Genomic DNA, 24,776 nt, shown 5'->3' on the forward strand with positions numbered 1-24,776 from the left:
TCCCAGGAGCCTCAGGGTCCCCACTCCTCCTCCAACCTCCTGCCTGAGACTCGCCCTCGTGCTGGAGATGGAGGGTCACGTGTGGACGGATGCACACCAAGGACTTCACAGAGGTGTCGGGGTTGCAGGGTCTGGGCTGGGAGGCTTTGGCGAGTCTGGGACATCTCCACCGGGAGTTTTCAGGGCTGGCGAAAGACTGGCTGTGTATTTGGTGAACAACCTGGGTGACGGATTCCAGTGGACATTTGTCATGTTCTGGTGCATAGCATTTGTCGAACATCCTTGCTTTGTCTTTGTCAGGGGGCGGGGACTGGGGTGAGGGTGGGGGCGGGGACTGGGGTCAGGGTGGGGGTGGGGCGAGTGCCAGCCTTCTGAGTCCTCCCTCCCCAAAGTTGGAACCTGAGTGCTCCACTCCCAGGATTCTTTGCAGCTACCCTACGGAGCCGAGGTGAGACCCAGGCCCCTCCGACCAGACTCACGGGTGTGAGACCTCAATCTGGACATGGGGCAACTTGAGGAGAGAGGTTCTGTCCGGAACCCATGTAGCGAGGCGTTGGCGTTCTCTTGGCGGTGGGGGTGCGGAGGGTAGGTGGTAGCAGTCGGAAGGTCTGTTGCCTGACCCAAACGTGGCATTCCCGGGGAAGAGCGGGCAGTGGTGGCTTTCTCATCAGGCGATTTTGGCAGTATTGTTATGGGCATTGCTTTTAGGAGCTTGGTCTAAAGCCTTGTTCTCCATGCCTCTCACAACTGTGTGAACGACCTGATATCCTTTTAGTAAAATCCTATTTTGGTTTAATCTGCCAGAATCAGCGTTGGTTGCTTGCAGCTAAGAACCCAGACTAATATAAGTACGAACCCTGATTTATCACATGCCAAGTCCTAGGCCTCTTTTAAATTTCAAACATTTCTCTGAGGTAGAAATTCTCATTTTGTAGATGAGGCAAACACACTCAGAGAGGTTAAGTACTTTGCCCATGGTCACACAGCTTGGAAGTACCAGGGCCTCAAGTCCAATGCAAGGTATGTTGCTCTCTGGAGTCCATGATCTTTCCAATGTGCTGGACTCTGTGCCGTCAGGACAGGGACATTATCTGTACCCCCATTACCCAGGTTGGGGCCTGACACATAGTAGGTGCTTGATAAATATTTGACCTTAATAAATACTGAACAAGTGAATAAATGAAAATACCGCAATCTTTTTGTTCTCAGACTGTGGGTGGACTTGAAGCGTTCCTGGGATGGGGTAAGCCCTGGTAAGATGTCAGGTGAAATCCGTCTTTGGAAGGTCTGCCCCCTCTCTTTAGATCCCCTTCTCAGCTCCCAGGTCGTGCTTGCTGGCCCAGCTCCAGCCCCTCTGCTCCACCTGGATCTCAGCTAACTGCTGTCCCCGGAAGGTGAATTCGAACGATGGCTGTGATCACGTTGACAGTTGGCTTCCTCTATAGTCAGTGTTCCAGATTTTGGTGGGAGCTCAGTTGTTGCTATCAAAGGAATCCAGAATCTGAACAGAATCCTCTATGCATCCATCTCCTCTCCCTGTGCCCAAGGAGTGGCCACCTAGCCTTTAGGACTGTCTGCCTTTAGGGCTGTGCTCCCTGAGACAACAGTCTCCCTCTGGCATGTGTGACGCCAGCTTCCCTATGACGTTGGTTCTCCTTGTGCCCTCGGGACTCTTACATATTAAGCCCTCCCTTTTGTAGTTGATAACCCTTCAATTGTGTGCGGGCAATCATTTGAAGTCTCCAGTATTCTGCCCCAGGGCCCCCCTACTCTGCTGCCGGGTAAATGTACGCACTGCCTCCCCCTGCTCCTCCTGGTCTTGAGTCCCTTCACCCTCCAGTGGTTCACACCCAAGTGGCCAGTGCTGCTTCTTAAGTGTGGTCTGCTCAGGGCAGAGCGAGCATTGGTTCACATTTTCCTTGCTGTGGATAACCCATAACTGGGTTCAAATTCTGGCTCTGCTTCCAACTGGCTGTGTGACGTTGGGCAAATTATGAAACCTGTCTGCCTCAGTTTCTTCGTCTGTAAAATGGGGCTAATAATGATATCTACCTCATGGAATTATTACAAGGGCTTACAGAGTGAATATTTGTTAAGTGCTTAGAACAGTGTCTGAGATGGTGTTATAGAAGTGTTAAGTAAAAATAAATAAGCTGTCAATGTCAGTGTCACATGTTTTTGAATGTCTACACTGCATCTTCTCATACTGAGTTTATAGTCAATTTAAAACTCATAGTCTTTTTTCTTTCTTTTTCCCATGTGCTCTGCTGCTAAGCCCCAGCCCTGGGAACACACGTTTCAGCAGCTGGATTTTTCGAGTGCGTACAGGAGTTTACATGGGTCCCTCTGACATTACATCATCTCAGTGGCTCATTGCTTCAAATGGCTGGGCTCATTTGGATGCTAACTCTGCCTTCCAGCGTGTGTGGTGAAGAGTGCTGAGTCTTAGGAAGTGTCTTGCTGACATCCACACCCTCCACTTCGTCTACACCACTTCCTGTCTGTCCGTGTGGTACCGCAGAGCCTCCTGCAGGAGCATTTCCCCAGCCCTCAGCTGGACGGGGCTGGGTCCTCAGGCCAGGCTCCACATGGCAGAGATGTTGAAGTGAGATGCTCCCTAGCCACCTGCCTGCCAGTGTTTCTCCACGCGTGGTCTGAGGACAACCTGGATGGCATCCCACTGCCCCAGACCTGCAGCCTCAAGATCTGTGGGGCTGGAATCCAGGAATGCGCAGTTTATGTAAGTGTCTCAGGACACTCAGGAGCCCGGTGTCGGGGACGATGGGGAGCTTGGCCAAGTGTGACTGAGGACCAGGGCTGCCGCTCACTTCCCAGCCTGGGCCACGTGGTGCGCTGGTGGCTGCCCACGAGAGACCTGCTTGTCTTAAAGGACCCACTTTCTTTCCTCCTTCAGCATCAGGACACGGAACTACGGAGTGTGGTGGGACTTGAGTGCTGGATCTGTGGGCTCCGAGTTGTGGCTCCCTGGGAGAGTTTCATCCCCTCTCAGCCTGGGAGACCTGCCCAGCTTTGTTCCTCATGCTCACCGCCCTGTTTCCAATAGGCTGTTGACGGCCATCCTGACGGGAAGAACTCCAACTGGCCAGACCCCTGTGGGTTGTCTTGTTCTGAGCTGGGGTTGACAGCCAAGTGGCTGGGCTCACCTGCTCAGGAAGAGGACTTAGCATTGTGCTGTCCCCTGGAAGCCAAACCACCGACACCTAGACCTGGGGACCAGCAGACGCTTCACAGGTCACACTGCGCTGTTCTCCTTCCGTTTGCTCTTCCCCAGCCTCACAGCCCAGAGTTTTGTCTCCGTCGAGGAAACTCCATGGAAGCTTTCCTGGTTTTGCTTGGTCAGCCTCGTCCATCCGATAACCGTGGCTTTGAGTAACGGTGAGGGGTAGAGCCAGCGGCAATGTTCCTGGCTTTCAGAGTCTCCAAACCCAAGTCTTCCCAGCCTGCCCCCGTCACACAGGTGCTGCTCACTGCCTGGGCATTGTCACCAGCCTGGAGGAAGGTGGGGGCCATGATGACCCATGATCAGGGCCTGGGGCAGGCAGCGCAGACCCTCTCCAGCCACATATGAGCCCTGTGATGGGACCCCACCCTGGTCCCCCATGTAGACTTCCTCCAGGATACTGGGCAGTGGGCACTGCTGGGGGGCTCAAGTTCAAAGGCATCTTCTTGGCCGGGTATAGACCCTGTTTGCATTCACACACACACACACACATGCACACACATACACCGATGAACATGGGCAGGTAACCACGGCTGGTGTCTATATATATGATCACTCCACCCGTGCATTCATTCACTCAGTCATTCACTCAGTCAGCACTATCAAGTTCCTCCTTTGGATCGTCGCTGTCTGAGGTGCCGGGATAAAGGAGTGAATGAGACAGACACAGAGCCTGCTCTGGAGGAGTTCAGAGCCGGTGGGAAAGAGAAGCACTAAATCAGAGATTAAACAAAGTGCCTGGTCTTGGAAGATAACCAGAGGGTATGTTAAAATATTTTACTGATTGTGTGCGTGGATGCCAGCTCTGGCAGCCGAGCAGAACGCTGGGGATACTCCTCTGGGTCAGGTGCTACCATCTGAGAGGCGAGATCTTGGGGCCATCTGAAGGACCCTATGAGGGGCGGGCTGACAGCAGCTACTTACAGCACTGAAGAAGCGTTTCAATATTTTAACAAGCTGGTATGACTGCACCTGCGGGCGCCAGCTGTAGACTGGCCCTGGGCAGAACAGCGGGATAGGCAACCTGGATCCGGTGTCGGGAAGGGCTTATCTGATCAGGAAATAGTTAAGCTGAGACCCGAGGATGGGGTAAGAGTCAAGAATGAGTGTGGCCATTAGGGGGTGCTGGAGGGGGTTCCAGGGAAAGCGAGAAGCACTTGGGCACACAGGGACCCAGAAGGGAGGAAGAGCATGGCGAGTTAAGGAAATACATGCACAGACTGTGAAGGGAGAGTAATGTGAGACGGGCACGGAGAGTAATTAGCGGTCTCATCAGCAAGAGTGAGAGGGTGAGAGGTGGGACCTTAATTTGATAGAAATTAAATTTCTACCACCCCACGGAATGGTAGATTGAAGGAGAAATTAAGTTCAATATTAGAAAAAAAATTTCATATTTGCCTGGGAGTCTTACCTACCATACAAGCTTGGGAGAGCGAGGCCCTCAGTACTTGGAACACACTCTCTCTCATGTTTTTAGGTCCCTGCTTAAATGCCACCTCCTCAGAGAAATCTTCCCTGATTACCCTATGTGCAATAGCAGTTCCTCCTTCATCACTTGCTAGCCCCCTTACCTCACTGTGTGTTTCTTACAGCACTGTCGTCACTGGCTTATTGGATATATTTCTTTAGAATGTAAGGTCTGTAAGAGTAGGGTCTTTGTTTCCGCAGCAACTAGAACAGTCCCTGGCCTTGGTAGGTGTTCGAAGAACGTTTGTTGAGTGCATATTAAGTGGATGAAGAATGATCCCGTGAAAGCATGAGAGTGAGGGCTGTGCCAAGGAAAGAGATTGGCTTTGTTGTACAGGAGTGAAGGTGGGAGGGATGATAAGGACGCAGGCGGCTTTGTAGATTTGGGGGTGGGGGGGGGCTTGCGAGTGTTCCTTTCTGCCAGCTTCTTTTTTCCCTTAGAAGGAGGAAGCCAGACCACTGGCTGAGATGAAAGGAGCGGCTGAGGGTGGGGGTGGTTTGGGGAAAGTGAAGACATTTTTGCAGAAGAGAATATGAACAGTTGTTGAGGCATATTAGGCTTGTCGGGCAGAGCTGGTGTCCGAGCCTCGTTGAGGGGGACTGTCATTAGCTGTTGGTACTAATGTGCGTGGTTGTGTTTTTTTTCTTGAACAGCACCCAGCTGTCCAGGGGTGAGCAAAGAGATGGCAGCCAGGTGATTTTCTGGGGCTAGAGTTATACAAAACAGCTGCAAAGTGAGAACATTGAGGCAGAGGAGTTTTTCGTACTGGTGAATGAGTGGTTGATGTGCTGGGCAGGGAATTGAAGTTAAGGGAGGGGAAGTATGTGGCAAATTAGAGAAAATCTGGGACTTGTTAAAGCCCCAGCAAGGACATAGAACTGATATATTGGGAGTAGCTGAGTGAGTGAGTTGGATGGGTCAAAGTATGTGCTGGAGAGCAGGAATCTGCATTTCTGATTCAGGCTGGATGGCTGGGGTGATAATCGGGTCTCGGGTTTGGTTAAGGGATAAGGTGGCTTAAGTGATGTTAAAGGAGAAGGTCCCTGGAGAGGAGGAGGTCAAACTTAGGGGCCTGTGTGTTGGAGGGGTTGTCCACATAAAGCACCAGAGTCACCCAGGGTGTTGGTGGAACTTCAGGAGAGAGGAGGACCGTGAACCGAAAGCCAAGGTCTTCTCAAATGAGGGGCACCGTCAGGAGTCTGCACAAGGTGATGACCGCCTGAGGACTCCACGGAACAAGCCTCAGAGAACACCAGCCTTGCCGGGGGGTGAGGGAATGGTCATTTGGAGGGGACAATCAGGAGCAAGAAAGCCGTGCCCCTGCCCCCAGATCCTAAGGTACAGGCTCCAGGAATTAATCTCCAGGGGAGAACCAGTAACGATGGGCGGCGTAGACACTCTTCGATGGAGAAGGTGAAAGTGTGGGGAAGTTTGCTAATCGTCTTATGGGAATTCCAGAGGCTAGGAGAAGAATTTGGGAGGGAGCAGAGAAGTATAATCTGAATGTTTTCTCTGCCCAGTTCTTCCATCCTTTAGAATTACTCTTAATCATTACTCCACCGCATCTAGTCGGGAAGGCAGCCATGCTCTCACCCTTCTTTCCTTCCTTAGTTTTATTTGAGAATAAGTCAGACTTGTAGGGAGACAGCAAAGAGAAATAAACCCTAATGCATAGCTTTGCATACAATTTACCCCACGACGATTGCCCCAGCACATGGGTACATGCCGCCACACTGCAGAACTTCTACAAGTAAGCTTTCTAGAATATTCATTGAATCAAGAACCTAGCACAAAGCACTAGACCATGTGCTGCCCTGCCTTGGAGAGAAAGTCTTTTCCTGAATAGTGTGCAAAGTACTAGCCTGGTCTCCCTAATATCCTCTGCTGCCATCACTACTGGGCCCACCACCCGCCATCATCATCCTGCCCCGTTCAAGACCATGAGACCCCTTTCCCAAGAGCCCGGTGCTCAGCTGGAGGCCTCTGGCTCGCCCCCTGGGCCAACAGCAGATGTGGGCCCCCATGAAAATGTGCAGGGAACGTGACAGGCTCCATGCCCTCCTGGGTCTCCGTGGTCGTATGGAATGCCTGTGCTGCCTTTATCCCAACCTCGCCTGGACCCAGGCAACTGAGCTATGCTTAGGAAACTCTGTTAAAGCCACCATAAGCTGTGTGTTCACTTTCTAAATATAGGTAAAAAGTGTTTAACAATTCCAGGCATTGCAGGGAAATGAAATACAATTTGTGTAAGTTCTTAGAAGTAGGAGAAAAGATGGATCATTTTAGGACCCACAAGTAGGGCAGCGGGGCTAGAGCAAAGAATACAGTTTGGAGATGTGCTAAGAATGGGCTGAAGCAGTAAGCAGGGCGTGGAGCCATGACCAAGATGGGTTTTGTTAGCCTTGTTAAGGGTTCTGCATTTTCTCCTGAGGGTAGTTGGGAGCTATTGAAGATCTTGTTGGGAGGAGGGGGGAGTGGCATCATGAAATTCACATTCTGCACAAGTCATTCTGTCCAGGGTGAGGCCAATGCATTGGAGGCCACCAGAAAAAATCCAATAAGACCCCTTCATTATCCAGCTTCTGCCATCCAAGCTCAGAGGTCCTGGGGCAGAGATGTACATGGGAGCCTTGCTTTCACTGGCCATGTTGAACGTGACTCTCATCACTCAGAGGCACCCTACTCTGCCTGCCCCAAGCACCAGGAATGAGGCTGGGGCTCTACTCACGCATGGCAGTCCTTGCAGGTGACCGCATCAGAGTGTTTCTGAAGACCGTTTGGGAGGAAGCAGGGGTGGAGGGCCTGGACAGCAATGGAGGGCACCCACTGGAGTGGAGGTGGGCATGCAACTACCCAGGGGAACAAGGATCCCAGGACATCTTTTTCTAGCCACAAGTCAAAATCTAGACTCTAGAGCAGTGACCATGTGTGCCAGCCAGCAGGACAGATGGAGGCAAATCCTGTTAGGAGAATAAGAAGAGGAGGCCACTGTGGGAAGAAGACACTGAGTCACTGTCTCTCCTCCCCTTGTCCCCTGAGCTGAGGCTGCACATGGTGTAGCAGGATTTTCTGACGGTTCTCCTTGACCTAGAGCTGCCTGTGAATTTTTTTTTTCTGGGTTCCTTGCTTAGTTCTCTCTTCTTTTTAATCTGTATTCATTTCCTTGGTGATGTCACCAAGTGCCAGGGTTTCAAATACAGGCTCTATGCTGACAGCTCCTACATGTGTCTCCAGACTGGAACTCTGGAACTTCCGCCTATTCAGAGTGTCCACTGGGGTGTTCACAGGATCCGGACTGAGAGCGTCCAGAGCAGACTGTACATCCTCCAAGTCTGCTGCGCCTTCACTCCTTTTAGAAAGCAAGTGGCAACTCCATCCTTTCAGTTGTTTAGGCCCCAAATCTGAAAGACATCCTTGATGCCTCTCTCAGACCCCGCTTCCAGTCCATTATCCAATCTTGCTGGCTTTACCTTCAGTAGGTAGCCCGAACCTGGCCATTGCCACCCTCCACTGGAACCAGCTTGCTCCAAGGCCACCATCTTGTCCCATCTAGATTATTGCCTCCTAATTCGTATTCTTCCTTCCTCTCTTGGTCTGTTCTCCACCCAGCAGCCAGAGTGATCATTTCAAAAATAAAGTCACGTCAGGCTTCTGCTGAAACTTTGTCTTTGGCTTTCATCTCACTTGAAGGAAAAGCCAAAATTCTGATAACAGCCCAGAGATCCTGTGCAATCTAACTCAGAATCCCTCTGACTTGTCTCCTACCACTTCTGTCTCTGCCCCACCCCATCCTTTGCTCTCCAGCCACACTGGCCTCCTTTCTCTACCTCAAACTCATGGAGAAAGTCCCCACCTCAGGATCTTTGCACTTGCTGTTCTCTCTGCCTATCTTCATTCAGATATTTGTAAAGTTCAGGCCCTCACTTCTTTTAGGTGACTGCTCAAATGTCACCTTTTCAGAGAGTACTCTGATCTCCCCTGCACCTGGATTTACTGTTATCCATAGCACTTACTGCCCCCTTATTTAACCATAATAGGGTAAATAATGCTATGTTAACAGATCCTAAGGTCAAAGGACTTATAACATAAAGGGTTACCCAGCTTATACTGGCTCAGGAGAGCCAACTGTTAAATTTTGAGGAAATTTGTGAGCTAGTTGTTAAGCACAGTCATTAAAAGTTAAATTACATACTTACAATTAACAAAATTGTATTAAAAATAAAGGCCTTGGGGCTGGCCTGATGGCACAGCGGTTAAGTTCGCACGCTCCACTTTGGTGGCCCAGGGTTCGCCAGTTCAGATCCCAGATGCGGACCTATGCACCAATGATCAAGCCATGCTATGGCAGGCGTCCCACATGTAAAACAGAGGAAGATGGGCATGGATGTTAGCTCAGGGCCAATCTGCCTCAGCAAAAAAAAATAAATAAATAAAAATAGAGGAGAATCACGGCTGATGTTAGCTCAGGGTTAATCTTCCTCAAAAAATAAAAATAAATAAAATAAATAATAAAAATAAAGGCCCTAAATACTCAAAATACATCACTTCTCAATTATTTTACTATTAATCTATATTAATAGTTTATCATTACTACATAGCTATTATCTCTCTGCTTGAGGTTATTTGTATCTCTTTTATCCGTGTGGTGGAAATACTATATAATGATGTGCTGCTGTGCATCTCTGCCTAACTCCTTGTCCAGTCACGACATGTTCAAATCAGCCACATTGGGAATATTTGCATACCACTGAAATCAGTAAATGCTACAAATCAGGGCTTGATTGTTTTTTTGTGTGTGTTTGTCTAGACTTAAGGAAATTATGCGGAAAATATTTATGATGCAGATTAAACTTAAAAATGTGCCATGCCTGCAGCCATTACACTGTGAATAGCACAAAAAGCTGAGGCACTATTCTAGTATTCAACAACTAACACCCAGCAATGAGGCCGCTCACACCATTGAGGAATGAGTGAAGTTCCGACACATACATCTTCATCGTTTCACTTTCATCGTACTTGTTAACATAAATGAAAATATCAACCAAATTCTTGGAACTACGCTCACTCATCACTTGTAACGCTAGGTTGATTATGGGTGCAAGACTTCAGCAAAAATGAACCAGAGCATTCTGTGAGTATCAATTGGATATACGGAATTTCATTATAGAGTACTGTATCTTTTATTATTTGTCAATTGCATTCTTTATATCAGTAAAGTTTATAATAAACATTCACACACACCATACATATATACATCCCCTTTCCCTCCCACCTTAGAGAGCTGGTTGTTAAACATTTACCAGACCACCCCTGGGTTTATCCCTCATGCAGACTCTGTGTCCATCATGGGTCATCTGTTCCCATCCCTCACGCTGGGCCCGGGCAATGGACTTCCACTACTTGCAGCACTGCTGGTCGTTGTGGCAGAGGATGAGGGCCAAGTCAGACACACACTGGCTTCTAAGGGCTCTGCCTAGAAGTGACATGCACCACTCTGCTCATATTCCATTGACCGAAGCAAGTCACATGGCCACACCTACTTTAAGTGATCAGAGAAATGACATCCTATCACGTGCCTGGAAGGAGGAAAAGGAGAAGTGGAATACCGGGGAACAGTCCGAAGGACCAGCACAACATATTAGGCACTATGCACTTATTGTGTGCCCCACCCTCACACTTGAACTAACATTCCCTGAGAGTTTTGTTCCCTGCTATGTCCCAAGCACCTTGGAGAGGCTCAATAAATACTTACTGAGTGAATCTGAGAGGAGACTAGCCTGAAGGAAGAAGGCTCTGGAAGCAAGCCCTCATGGATCAATGGAGAGGGTCATCATTTCATGATTTCTCCAAATCTGGGTAAGCAATGTGTTTCTATCATCCCCCACCCCACCATATGCAGCTGGAAATTTGTGGCCCAGGAAATCACATAGATGCATGTGGCTCTGTGTCATCGGAATAGGCCCTAGGGCTAAGGAGTGGATGACTCCTGGGAATGGGTGCGGACAAAACCCCCGAGGGAGGCCACTGACCCAGCCTGGGACCAGGGAGAGGCACACAGGACACAAGAGAAGGAGATGCCTGAGACTAGTGTAGGTGCAGGGTCGGTCCTGAGAGGGCCTCCTTGCCCCAGGCCTTGTCTTGCTCTCAGGTGCCTAGCTTGCCTCACCCTAGTCCTGGCCCCGTGGCCAGGTCTTCTCCAGGAACTCCCGATTCTACGGTTTAATAGGTAAGTTCAATGCCATCAGCTATTTCTTCCCAACACAGCCGGACAGAGCATATGCAAGAGAATTCTGAGCTGAGGCAAAGTTTCCTTCACTCGTTGTCTAGATCCAAGACTTTAATAAACTCCAAGGGCTGAATTAAGGCTCTGAGTGGTGAGAGGTTTGGCCAAGTCATAAGGAGAGGCATCATGTATTCTAGAATAAGCCTCAGGTGTCTACGTCAGTGTTGGAACCTTGAAGCTCAGGTGTAGATTGTTGTTCCAATTGGGTTTGCTGATATCACACACCTGGGATGCCAACAGCACTAACTCGCACTAGTTGGTGATAAAGACAGTACTACACTAGGCTTTCATACATAGCCATGCATTGCTTTAGGACGGGTGTACATTCTGAGAAATGCATTGTTAGGTAACTTTGTCATTGTGCGAACGTCATAGAGTGCACTTACACAAACCTATATGGTAGAGCCTACTACACAGCTAGGCTCTATGGTACTGATCTTATGGGACCACTGTCATACGGGCTGTCCATTTTTGACAGAAACGTCGTTATGTGGCGAATGCCTGGCTTCATTCGTTAACTAGTACCTCAACTCTGTTAGCTCGGTATTTCCTGTTTGTCAAAAGAGCAAACTGAGTCTTGGAGAGATTAAATAACTCTTCCGAGGTCAACAAGGAAGGGGGAGAAATCGGGATTTGAAGGAAATCTTTCCGATTCTGATGTCCGGCCCTTCTAAACGAGGACTCCTCTATCAACCTGAGAGAAAAAATTAGACACCATCAGCCAGGCAACGTGAACTCAAGACACGGGGTTTAACTGACCTTGTTCACAAGGTTGAAAAAACACCACTAGCATTTCCACATTTCATTCATACGACAGGCTCTCACTGAATTGAAATAAATCCCAGTTGGACCATAACAGCTTTTTTTTTCTTTCAATTTTTATTGAACACAAGTATTCTGACAGAATGCAAAGTCAAAATTCTCAGTTAGTACTCAGTATTTACACCAGTGAGAATGGAAACAAAGGTGGTATTGATGTTTCACTTGGTAAAAAGTTTATAACAAGAGAGAAGGCCCCCGAAGTAGGGAATGCTGGGTAGGGATGTTAATGGAGGTCTGAAAACCTCCATCCAGACAGACAGCCTAGGGTGAAAACCTGGGATTTGGAAGGCTCCATAGAAAAGTGTGAAAAGAGAGTTCCACTTCAAAAGCTGCACTAGATACACTACGGCCCTTCAGGATTTGGAGACCCCGCGCACGGCACTCGAGCGCCCCTCCAGCAGAACTTGGCCATGCCAGCATTTATGTGAATACATATGTACGGCACATACACATATAGACACATAGACGTGGGAAACTGGTAGAGTTGATCTTGCCTTCAAAAAATTAAAAAAGGAAAACTATAAGCTTTTATCTCTTAACATAAAAGATAGAACATCTTGAAAATAAAGTGACTCCCTCTTTGATTTTAGAGAAAGCATTGCTCTGTTTTTTTTCGGCTTTTTTTTTTTTTTTTTAAAGAAAGGGAAGCTCATGCATGCAGAGACGAATCTATGTATAACTGGGCAGGGGCAGACCAAAAGGTGGGCAGAATCTTGGGTTCCAGCTAATGGCGGAGCCAGGTTTCTGGGTGGGTCAGGGGCTCGGCTGCCCTGGGCCAGGTTATCTGAGGGTTGACTATACCTCTTTCTCTTCCTAAGCATCAGAAGCAAAATCAGTTTGCCTAACCACAACCACTCGGAGTGAAACGCACAGTCTCGATGAGGTATGGTGTGAGCTTGGCCTAGGTAGTCAAAGCCGTTAACATCACAAGATGCAGAACTGATTCCACTGACATCCTGGAGACGGGATGTGCCCACCACGCCCCACTGGGTCCTCTCCGTCTCAGACCCCCACGGCTCCCATTCCGCCGTGTGCTCTAAGAGCCATCCTCACGCGGCTTGTTCCTGAGGGCCTGGGCATTTGAACCATAGATTTGTGCCAGCCCTAGAATCAAAGGAGCCAGAACTGGGTACAGTGGGATCCTCCATCTCCATCCCCGGGAGCTGAGAAAATGCAAAATAACCCGACACTGAGCAAATGACAAGACCATTATTTTTTCACAGTTTGAAATGAAAATCTAGCATATTGCCACTGATCAGACTGCAGAAGTGTGAGAACATGGGGGAGCGAGGCCCACACAATGGACTCGGGGCAGGCCTTCCCCTCGCCTCTTGCTGCTTTGAACCTTAGGAAAGGAACACGTGCCAGGGGGCTGGCTTCTGTTGACCTAGCATCATCTTTATCCTCATCATCACTTTTATTTCATTTTCTTTGTTTAAAGGCTTCAATTCCTTTGAAGAGTTATTTTTGTTTCCTGAATAGTTTTTTTTCTGAACTATCTGCTATACCTTCCACAACCAAACTATGTTGAAGTTTTATTTCAATACTATGACAAAAACACGTTTCACACTAAAATATTCACGCATCCACAGTGCACAAGCTTGCAGGTCTAAAGTAGAATGAGAAAAAAAGCAAAATTTCTATACAAAGGGCTGGCTTTTCCCTTTTCCCCCCTCCCATCCCCCTTAAAGTTTCTGTATTTTTTTCTCCCACTTGGTTTCCAATCCAGGAAAGTTGTGTTATGACTCCAGACAGCAGGTCGTTTTTTTCTCTTTTTCTTTTGTTTCTACAAATGCTGCCTAAGGGAACAGAAGGCTGATGTTACTTGACTTCAACAGATTTCCAAAAAATGACACTAATTCCCTGAAGCGCACATCCTCTTTGCTCAAATCTAGATTCTGGGCTCAAAAGGAAACTGTATGCATATATTTTATTTGGCTTTCTACAAAAAGGGGATGTTGGGGGTAAAAATGTGTGTTCACCAAGACCAGCCCCAACTATACAATCTTCTCTGCTTCATTCAACAAAGCCTAAGAAGTCCTTCAAAAGGAAGGACTTGGATGCCTGGGGAGCAGATCCTTTTCACAGATACAGGCCAGGTGGTGGCTAATCAGAAAGTGGTCTAACCCCCGAGGAAACACACAAAGAACCGAGAACGAAAAAGCAAAACCATTCCAGAACGAGATGGATTTTCACCTGAGTTGCACACAGGCAAAAATTTCCAATGAGACTGGGGGGAAAGAGCCACTGTAAACAATCATATTTTGTAAAGTTGTCCTGTGCTAAAGCAAGCCTGTGAGGATCCTGCCCGCCTCTAGGCAGTATGTGTAACTTTAAAAAAAAAAAAAAAAAAGGCAGCTATTTTACACGGATATTTAAACACAACCAAAGTCAAACATTTGTCAATTTGTAAACACTGGAAAACAAAGTTGGCAGAAAGGGGGAAAAAAAACAGGAGTGAAAAAGAAAAGGAAAGAAAAAGAAATCCAAATACTGCAAATTGAGATCTACCCCCAGAAGCTGCAATTTGGCATTTTTCCTACAAAACGAGAGTCTACGTGGGAACTGAATTCAGCTAGAAAGGGTGACACACTTTGCATACTGAACAAATTACAAAGTGAACAGAAATTATAACTTATTTATGAGGTTTTACAGAGTTCAAACTCGACTGAAAGTATAAAAATAAACTTGGACTTTGTTCATTCGGTTAGTCTTAGTGCCTGGAAGTATTTCTTTGCAACTGGTCTGTGCCAATCGGGCAACACCACGTGTGGTCTTCCTGAACCTAGATTTTTTTTTTTTCTGAGCTTCCTAGATTCTTAATTTGGGGTCCTTTTGTTTGATTTTTAAATGGTTTCAGGGAACGGAGTGTCCTAGTTTGGCTGTGGGTTTAACCTTTTTGTCTCATTTTCTTACAAGTGAGTGGGCAACAAAGGAACCCTTTCTATAAACCTACAAAAAGGAGATTCCATGTTTATCTGTTTAGTTTTTTTTTTAAAGGCAAAAGACACTAGAGGAATGAGATGTGTTTGTGTGTGTGTGTGTGTGATATTGGAAATGCTCTGGTGAAGCTGTTGTGTCACTTTTTCTTTTTGATCTTTGCTCGTTTCTCATCACCCATCATGCTTTGCTCTCGTTCTCCTTTGTTTGCGTGGCGTCATTGGGGACCGTCTTGACTTCGGCTGGCGCTGGCTTCGTTTCTGTCTCCTGGGACTCCGACTTTGCTTCTACGGGGCCCTTCCTGCAGAGAATCAGAAAAACAGCACTGAGACCAGCGTCTGCAGTAACTCACCCTTCAGCCAGTCCCTCGGGAGGGGCTCCAGTCGGAGCGCTGGTCTCCAGCCTTGGCTGCACGTTGAATCACCTGGGAGCTCTAAATATCACTGACACCTGGGCTGTACCGCCAGAAATCCTGATTTAATTGGTCTGGACATGGTGACTTTTAAAAGCACCCAAATGATTCTCATGTGCAGCCAAAGTTGAGAGCCACTGACTCAGAGGAATGAGACCTTTCTTGTTCTAGCCCTAATGCAAAGCCAGGGGCTTGGTCTTTACCTGGGTTGGTGGAAGGGGATATAAGATGACATCTTTTCCTCACGCTCATTGGCTGCAGCAGCCCAGCTTGGTATAAATGAGGCATGCTGGGCTGGGCTCCCCAGGACTGATTCCAGGGGACCCCTCTGTAAACCACCTGCTCTGCCTGTCCCCAGCCTCACCTCACTCTGTGCTCTGTGTTTCATGGTGACGCCTCAGTGGCTTGCCTGGGCAGGGTGAGAAAATGCTCTTTGTTACTGGGAGTCTGGTGAGAGGCTAGAGTGGGCTCCATGCTATGGGGGGAGATGACTGGGGTGGAGTGGGCAGGGCTATCGGAATCCTTTTACTTCCTGACTGAGATTCAGGGATCCTGGTGAGGGTCCCCTTGCAGCTCTTGGGGGCAGCACCACAGCTTATCTGGTGGCAGACACAGGAGCCTCTATAAAAACCCAGGCCTGACTCTGTCTGGATCAGACCCAGGAGCAAGAGTCTGGTCTAAGGACGCACTGGTGCAGGCTCAGACCCCAGCCCCAGCTGGTGCCGCAGCATTTTGGCATCGCACTTAAGAAACCTGTAAGCTTAAGGATCTTCCTTGAACTTGGAACTCCAACAATCATTCGGTGTTCAGGAGTTCTGAGTCTTCCCGGCTGCCCAAGATCAGGAGAAGCAAGAGAAGGTGGTGTGAGTGTGAGGGGCATCTGGTGGGAGTGTGACAGAGCCTCCTGGACCAGATCCTCTCCCCATGGGCCTTGGGGTCTGCCTTTTCTTCCTGCATAACGGTGCCATTCCAATGGGGACTCAGCCTGGCTGTGGATAACACACTGACTGTCTGTGGGCCCCAGGGTGGCCGATAAGGGCACCTTGGCCTCCTTAGCTCACTACCCAAGCTATGCTCATCAGTGGCCCGACTGCAAGGGCTCCCCCAGGGAAAACAGAAGCCACCACTAGGATGATAAGGATAAGACATAATTAACATGGCCTAATTAGTGAGCAGGCGGCTGCTTGCTGGGCCCTGCTGCTGTCCCCGCTCTCTCTGCCTTATCCCAGCCCCTTGGTTGACAGTCGCCTCAGAGAAGCCCTGGATTAGGCTGAAGACGCATCTAACAAGGAGGACACAGCACAGCACAAACGCACACCACCACGGGACACAACCCGACGACAGCAGACAAAGAGAGGCCGTACTCGGTCTTTGCTGGTGCAGGCGAAACAGAGCTGTCTGCAGTGGAAGGAGCAAGCTCAGGGGCTTGTCCACTGGCCCCAGCGGCGGGAGCAGGAGAGCCCAGGGCTGCAAAAACATCCTTTGCAAGGTCAATATCTGGGGTCTTGAAGTTCCCTTCGTCCATTTTAAAGTCCTCGCCCTGGGCAGGGTTTGTGGCGCTGACGGAGGCAGCCTCCTCCCTCTTTGGGCTAGTGAGGGCTGTGGCCGCCTCGGTCGGGCTCTTCACCACGCCTGGCTGGGTGGGCTCGGGGTCCGGGCCTTTGGTGCTGGGAGCCTCCTGCTTGGCCTGGGGGGCTTCTGTGGCAGGAGCAGCTGCTGCTGCTAGGGGACTGGCTGTCCCTGTGGAGGCAGGGCCTGGTGCAGGAGCCGGCTTGCTTGCCGGAGGGGCCTTGGAGGCCTCCCCGACACCGGCAGGGGTGCTTGGGCTGAGCACAGCCCCCTGGTTAGCCAGGACACTAGAAGACAAATTGCTGGCAGCAGGGGCTGAGGTCGGGGTGTCGCTCAGGTCAACGAGGGGGGCAACCTTGGGGGCTGATGCCGGGGGTGGGGAGGAGGCGGTGATGCCGGGCCCCTTGGAAGGGGTGGCCTGGCCAGCGGGCACAGAGTTTGAGTCAGGTGTGGCCGTGGCTGGGGGGGCAATACTGGAAGTCAGGGTGGTGGTCTCACTGGTGGGGCTGTTCTGAGCAGTGGCAAAAGTTTCGGTGATAGTGTCAGAGTTAGCGGTGACGGTGGTGACAGAAGGCAGCATGTCCTCGACAGTGGCTGTGGTGTCAGCAGGCAGCCTGTGGGGAGGACAGGAAGTAGAAGAGAATAGACAATGAAGCTGAGACGACACAGAGAAGCAGGGGGAAGGAGGGGGCCATGGGCAGAGCATGCAGTTATGCACAGGCACAGACACAGGCCCACAGAGAAACGAGGATGCGAGAGGAAGCACATGCCCAGGCGGGCAGAAGAGGAGACAGGAGACGACAGAGAACGCGGGAGTCTAAGAGGGACCTGCTAGCCCTTCCTCCCTGCTGACTCCCCTTCAGCTCTCTGCACAAGGCTCCCTTTCCCTACAGCCCCGTCGGGGTCTTTCTGATCCCTGCCTGCATCTCGACTCAAGGAGAGGCAAGCTTCCGTTCAGCATCCATCACTGCAGGCGTCCTAGGTCCCTGAGGAATTGGGCCCAGCTGCCCTGCAGGGCTCCACAGGCAGTGATGGGGAAAGTCAGGAATAAGGCAGCCACTGAGTGCTCCAAATGGCCCCTAACAGCCATGGGTTCTCCAGCCAGAGATTCTGTGCTTCCATTAAACTCCATTCCCTTCAAACTAATGGTACCCATGACAGCCAGGCAGTCATTACAACCACAGCTGGACATTGTCTCTGACTGCAGGTCCCCGACGTTTCCCAGAATAGGAGGGCCAGGGAGCTTGACCAGGTCCCCAACTTCCCTCACTCTTTTAGAAGGAATGCAGAAAACCTAGAATTCTTGGGAATTCTCCTAAATAGACTCTGCTAAGCCTTGCAAAGCTCAGCCTCTCTCATTGAAGTTCAGCCACCTGAAGCCATTTTCAGGATGTGTGTGTAACTTGGTAACAGGGTTTAGGGACCCCACTTATCCAAGGAGCCCTTTAAGGGCACCCACAGCCATCCAGATAGAACCAAGAATGCCTTCTCTCTAGGGAGAGAGTGGGGTCAGGCATTTCTCAGCCAAGGCATTTCTGGCCAAGGGCTCCAGAACTCTGGCCTGCAATGTCTGGCTGGGAGCTGCGGGTGGGAAGAACGAGAGGTTTGGGTAGGATGGTGAGGTGGGTGTGGGGCTCTGCTGAGGAGGTGCCAGCCCCTCCCGCCCACGTACTCGGGCTCCGTCAGCGGTGTGGTCTCGTTGGGCTCTGTGTGTTTCCCTCCATCGTGGTTTGGGGTCCGCTCCTCCTCAGTTCGCACCTCCACAATGGGCTCCTTGGATTCATCTTTCCTGTGGAGAGAGTTCTGTTGGTTTGATCCCAGGGAGCCGGGGAGGAAGGGGGCTCCCAGAGAAGCCAGCTGCTACTGAGGCACCAAGGCCTGACCCAAGGCTGGCAGGGTGGGCATCTGGGGCCAGATCCAAGTGCTCGAGCCTCAGTCTCCACTCTTACAACTCTGTGACCTTGAGCATCTGATGGGTTCATCCTTGCCTCCATTTCCTCATCTGTAAAATGAGGCAAATAATAGTCTCTAGCTCACCTGGCTGTTATGCACATTAACTAAGATAATGAATGTACAGTGTGTAGGATGGTGCCTGGCACAGATAAGTGCTCAAATCATCTATATTGATACACACGTAAGCACGTGCGTGTGCATGTACACATACGTATATGTATCTATGATGCTGGCACGTGCAGTGCTAACAACTTATTTCCTTGCTCTATCCCTTCTCACCTTGTTCCAGCTCAGCCCCACCCAGTGATAGTCTGTGAAGGCGCCTGCTAATTGGGATCTGTTCTCCAGAGATGCTGGAGGCGATGGCCCCTGGATCGTCAGCTCCGGGAGGACAGCAATTTTCTCTTTCATTCCCTGCTGTACCCTGTGCCTGGGAAGAGTGCCTTGCCCACTGTAGCGGCACGATAAATATTTGTGGAGTGATGTATGAATGAATGAGTGAATACATGAATGAATGACAGCAAGGCAAATGTGTCTCTCAGATGCCGGTCCCTCCATGGCAACTCCCCTCCAGGTTTAGCTCTGACAATTCCCCTCATTTTGACCTGTGCAGGTATTTTCAAACTTCTGTGGGATTCTAATACACTAGATGTGGGGTTGGGCCCGAGAGTCTGCTTTTCAAACAGGCACCCCCAAAGACCATGCTTTGAGAAACATTTCTTTTTCCCCCTTGGGGTTTCCAAATGGGGAAACAGAAGGGGCTCAGTTGCAGGGGCCCCCGGGCTGGGGCAGATCCTGGACCTCAGCAGTGGTGGGTGGGTCTCTACTCACGAGAAGGCGGCTTTGCCCTCCTCCATGTCCTTGCCCTTGGCTCCGGGCCCAGCTTTTCCGCACAGGTTGACGGCGATGCACATGAGCAGGCCACACTTGTTCAGGAAGTAGCAGGTGATGTCCACAACCACAAGGAGCAGGACAAAGATGACGATGAGGATGCCCACGATGGCCCCGGTGCTCAGGCCTGACGTGGGGCTGCCATTGGCTTGAGTGGGAGGGGGAGAGAGAGATGGCCGGTGGTTAATACGCTGAGATGCAGACCCCTGGACTCTGCAGAGCAACAGCCCCTGGGGGTGGGGTAGAGCCCACAGGACAAAGTCATGGCATTTGTGTCCAGGGTGGCACCTTCCCTGGGGCCTTTCTATGCCCAGGTGTTGAGACGACGGGGTCTCTTTCTATCTTCAATAGGAAGGGATGGCAGCCTCACCTCATAGACTAGGGGACAGAGGCATGAGAGCAGGGGCTGGGAGCCATGTCTCCATCCCCGCCCTCAACTTCTGAGCCTCCTCCAGACTCACACTCAGCTGATCTCTGCGTGAGCCCTGGGAGCAGCTGGTCACTCATTTCAGGCTGAGCTATGGCTCCTGGGAGTAGTAAGGGACAGGGTCCCAGATGGGAGTGGGAGAGGGTTCCCAGGGCTTAATTTGGGCATGTGGTGACATCAGATACAACAGGATGCCCAATACCTACCCCGCTCCCTTTCCCCCTCTTTAGGAACAGCTCCAGAGGATCCCGATAGGGGACCACATCAGCTGCCTGGCTTACCCTTCTTCACTGCACCCAGGAGGACACATGAAGCCCGTTTATTTTGGAGACATGGAGGCCTCCCCAGACCCGGTGGGTGAGGTGAAAGGTTCTGGAAATACTCACCATCTGGGAGTCAGGCACACTTGGATCAGACTTCGGGAAAACCAGCAGACTCACCCAGAGATGCATACCCACATGGACAGGCACACTCACACTCAGGACAAATGCCCACCACTGATGGACACACATTCTCACATTCAAGCAGTACCTAGCACCCTCGCTCTGTCTGGGCTCACTTTGAATGACTCAACCCCTGTGTCTTACTCTCCTGGTGTAAGGAGAATACACCCACAATCCCCCTCAGGGCCTGGGCTATTGATGGTATCACAGAAGGACCCCAGGCTCAGCTGCCAGGGCCCCCTCATGATGAATGTTAGTTGGCTGAGTTGGACCCACTGGCCACTTGGTGATTCTCACCAGTGTCTGGGAGATGATCAGGCATGCTACAGGAAGCGAGAACCCCTGTGGAGCTCTGCCTAGAAGCCAATGTGGAAACAATGACCCCAGACTGAAATGTGGGCCCCTCTTCTTTGTTTCTGCTCTTCTGGGAGGATAGGGTTCCAGAAATGGTAGCCCCACTCCACCACCAGAACTTGTCTGAAGCTTCCTGTGCCCACAGGACCTACTGGGATTACCCAGGTCTGTTGACTGGAGGCAGGAACTGTGGCCAACACTACCTGGGGCTCACTATGCTTTTGCTGAGTGCCAGGCCAAGCCCAGTGGCCTGCCAGCCACATATCATGCCAGATAATGGAAGGACCAGGTAACCCAAGGTAACGGGTGCCATAGATGGGCCACATGTTCTTTTTTCCTGCAGTCTGTTCCAGGGGGCACTCCTCTGTCTGCCCCAGGGGTCCCCGCTCAGGCATTGCAGAGCTTCTTCAGTGGCAGTCCCACTCTGCTGGTCCATATTTCAAACTTCAGTTCCGGGTACAGGCCACCAGCCCAGTTGGCCAGAGATGACCACTCACAACCTAATTTCCAGCACCCAGGGAGCAGCTGGGCCTGAGCTGGTGGAGATACCCAAGCTCTTGAATATTTTTGGTCCCTTTGGGACCTGGGTCTTGCTTCCCAGTCTTTCCTCCTCAGGCTCTCTTGCTGGTCCTTTCCACCTCTGCACTGAAGATCCCAGCCTTCCCAGGAACACCCTGAGACTGGCAAAGGGCCCTGTGCTTGGAGGCCCCAGCTCTAGCCCCCTTGTCTCTGGGCTTCGGCAGCAGGAAACTGGTCCCCAGCCTGCGAGGTCAGCTAGAGCTGGTCTTTTTCCTAGTAGCTCACTAAAGCAGCAACAAAGCCATCCACTCTACTTCCCCGCAGTCCTCGTACATTCCACCCAAATAAGCAAAGAAAACAAGGCACGCCTTCCTGATCGTCACAATCCCAAAGCTGTTTCCCAAAATAGAGAACAAGTATCAGCTTTGGGCTTTCTCTCCATCCCATGACACTGGGCTGGGAGTCACTGCAGTCTCTGACATCAGCACCCAATAGGGGTTAAGTGCCTACTTCCTGAAGAAGGAGCCTACAATATTTTTGTTGGGGAGAATGTCTGTATTTTTGGATTCAATGACACTAACTCTACATTCGGAAATTTATTCACAAATATGGTTTTAGGGGACTAATCATATCTCTAAAGAGGAAAAATAAACCACTGCAAGGCTGCTCTGTGTGTGAGAGGCAGCGGCAGGTGTCCAGCTGGTGCTCAGGGCTCACCTGGCCCAGCTGGGAGGCTATACTGGTTCTGAAGGCCAACACCTCGAGCATGTTCTGGGAAGGGCCAGGATGGCAAAGATGCTGACTGTGACGTAAAACAGAAAGTAGGGCATTGTCTTCCCTTTCATTGGATATAAAATTCCAGTTCTTCCTCCTGGCCTAAAAGGCCCCGCGTTTGCTGTGGCTCTCCCACTCTGACCATCATAACTCGTGGCACTGACCTCCTACCCCATCCCTGTGTCTCAGCCAGGTGGGCCTCCATTCTACCTGCTGAGCACACCTAGCCCGATCCTGCCTCAGGGCCTTGCTGATCCCTTGCCTGGAATACTCCATCCCCGTCTTCCCATGGGGAGCTCTCTGTTGTCGTGCAGGCCTCAGCTCAGATGTCGTGTTCTTGGAGAGGGCCCCCAGGCCCTGCTCTCTTATCTGGTGAGGAACCTCTACTCCAAATCTACCACATTACCTGTTTTATTCTCTTCTTACCACTATCTGCCATTTTCTGTTCATTTACATGCTTTTTATCTGGCTGCTCCCTCTAGCCTATCCCAGCCGGTATTCCATCTATCTTATGTCTCCCCAGCATCTAGGACAATCCAACTTATAGGAAATGTTAAAAGAATATTTGTTGAACAAATGAATAGGTGTTTCAACTGGAGATGAGAACACTGTCTCCAGATATTTAAAGAGATGTCACAAGAGGAAAGTAGTCTTGTTCAGTATCACCAATGGATGGAAACCGTGGGAGAGGGAGGTGGATTTCAGCTTTATACAAGAAAGAGGTAACAAACAGAGCTACCCAAATGTAGTGTGGGCTCCCTGTGGCTGCAGCAGAGGCTGGATAGCCCCTTGGCAGGGATGTTGTAACACCATGGATGAGGTTCCTGCTCTGGGCAGGGCCTAGGATGGAGGGTGTCTTCTTCAGCCATAGAGCCTGTCATCCTACAGTGCCCACCATGTGGCACGGATTCCCTAATATCAACCTCCTCCAGAGCGGGTACTGAGAAGGACTTTTTCCCAGAAGACGAGTGCTCGGCAGGTCCCATCTTTATTGTGATTTTATTTTTACAAGAAAAATAAATACCTTGTAGTGTAAGCTTTTTCCATTTGCAGCAGAATTCCTGGGGTGCTTTGTTAAAAATTCAGATTCTAGAGCTCCCCAGTTCTATTGAATCAGAATCTCTGGAGGTGAGGCTCAGGAGTCAGGATTTGATCAAGCACCTGAAGTGATCCTTATGCATCCTAGAGTTTGAGGACCAACGTTTCCAGGACTTCTTGTCCCTGCATTATAATGAATAACAGCTGTTCCTACGACGCATCACCCAAGGATGAGCTGTGGATTCTCACCTGGTGACCTTGACCTAACTGATGTACTGGATGGATGAAGAGAAAGCAAAGATTATCTCCAAAGGCAAAGGGACCACTCAGTTCTAGACTTCAGACAAATCTAAGAGTCCAGACTGTAGCGGAAGTGAAGTGCTCCTCAAGCTGGGGAAAGAGTGTGCGTAGCTTTTACAAAAAAAGCTGTAAATAAGGGAAACAACAGGATACCAAGAAAAGGGTATTCAAGTCAAGCCAACACTCATCATCTCTCGGTGGATGTTACAGAATTGTTTAGTCCAGGAAGGTGAGAGGGACGAAGGGTATCTCCTGCATTTTATGTAGCACTTTACAAAAGGAAGAAGTAAAAGCCTTCTGGGGTCTATCTTTGCATGATCTTCCCCCGACCTCCCTTGTCTAACGTGCCCGCACACCTGCGCGCAAAGAATGCTTCTGGGGAGCAGTTCCTCCATAACTTCTGGGGTCAGAGCCGCCCCGAACAGTGAGGCAACGAAACCGGGGCTGTCCATCTTCTGTGGTTCCTGGCATGGGAGGGGCTGGCACTGACTAGGGAACTGGCTTGCCCCATGACTGAGACCCACATATGCCTACTGTCTTAACTGGCTCAAAATGGGAAGATGGGTCCAGATGCGCAGGTGGGCCTGAGTCATTGTGCCATGGATCTCGGTGCAGCAGGAGTGCCCCCCACCCCCGACTCAGAACCGCTGAGCTGGGGTTCTGTTTCACTCAGAAACCCCTTACACGGCTGCTGGCTCCTTCCTGGAATCTGCTCAACAGATGGCTGGTGTCCAATTAAGTGTGATTAGAAACAGCATAGGGTTTGCCAAGAGAACCTTCTCTCAGGTTCTCTCTATCACAAGGTCACTCTGTGCAGCCTCTGTTAGGGGATTTTAAAGGGAGCTGCAAAATTGGGAGACCTTGCTAGAGTTGTGTATCTTGTGGCCCAGAGTGTGCCTCTGACCCCAAAGTGATCACCTCCCAGTTCTGTAAAGGAAGGTCCCCCTCCCCCTGCCTGCTGGGGACTAGGAAAGTCCAAGGAGGCAATGACCCACAACAGCTCTTAGGATCCCGAGAAAAACAGATAGCTCTCCATTAGGAAAGTATTTCTTTTGCTAGAACTTCACTCAGCAGGCTACAAGTTTGGGATACAATTTAAATGCTCTCTCGGGTAATCAAAGCCAGCCCTGGTGGTCTGGTGGTTAAGATTTGGGGCTCTTATCACGGCAGCCTGGGTTCATCTCCTGGTCAGGGAACCACACCACCTGTCTGTCGATTGTCACACCGTGGTGGCTGTGTGTTGCTGTGATGCTGAAAGCTATGCCACCAGTATTTCAAACACCAGCAGGGTCACCCCCGGTGGACAGGTTTCAGCGGAGCTTCCAGACTAAGAGAGACTAGG

At 50.2% G+C, this 24,776-nt stretch overlaps 1 protein-coding gene across 11 annotated transcripts in view; it reads right to left on the minus strand.

Moving 5' to 3' along the window:
• Positions 1-12,349: 12,349 nt before the first annotated feature.
• NCAM1 (neural cell adhesion molecule 1) overlaps positions 12,350-24,776 on the minus strand; it is a 302,385-nt gene continuing 289,958 nt past the window's right edge. For 6 of the 11 annotated variants that reach the window (XM_014855478.3, XM_070490291.1, XM_070490290.1 and 3 more), the window contains 3 exons: positions 19,520-19,727; positions 18,408-18,524; positions 12,350-15,055 (listed from right to left, as the gene is read on the minus strand). In XM_014855478.3, coding sequence (XP_014710964.1) covers positions 14,935-15,055; positions 18,408-18,524; positions 19,520-19,727 — 446 coding nt within the window. In that variant the 3' untranslated portion in view covers positions 12,350-14,934. Of the gene's footprint in view, positions 15,056-16,530; positions 17,350-18,407; positions 18,525-19,519; positions 19,728-24,776 lie in introns of all 11 variants that reach the window. The other 5 variants (XM_070490284.1, XM_070490283.1, XM_014855475.3 and 2 more) reach the window with 1 other exon arrangement.

Source organism: Equus asinus, chromosome 20 (genome assembly GCF_041296235.1).
Source record: "Equus asinus isolate D_3611 breed Donkey chromosome 20, EquAss-T2T_v2, whole genome shotgun sequence".
Classification (NCBI taxonomy): domain Eukaryota; kingdom Metazoa; phylum Chordata; class Mammalia; order Perissodactyla; family Equidae; genus Equus; species Equus asinus.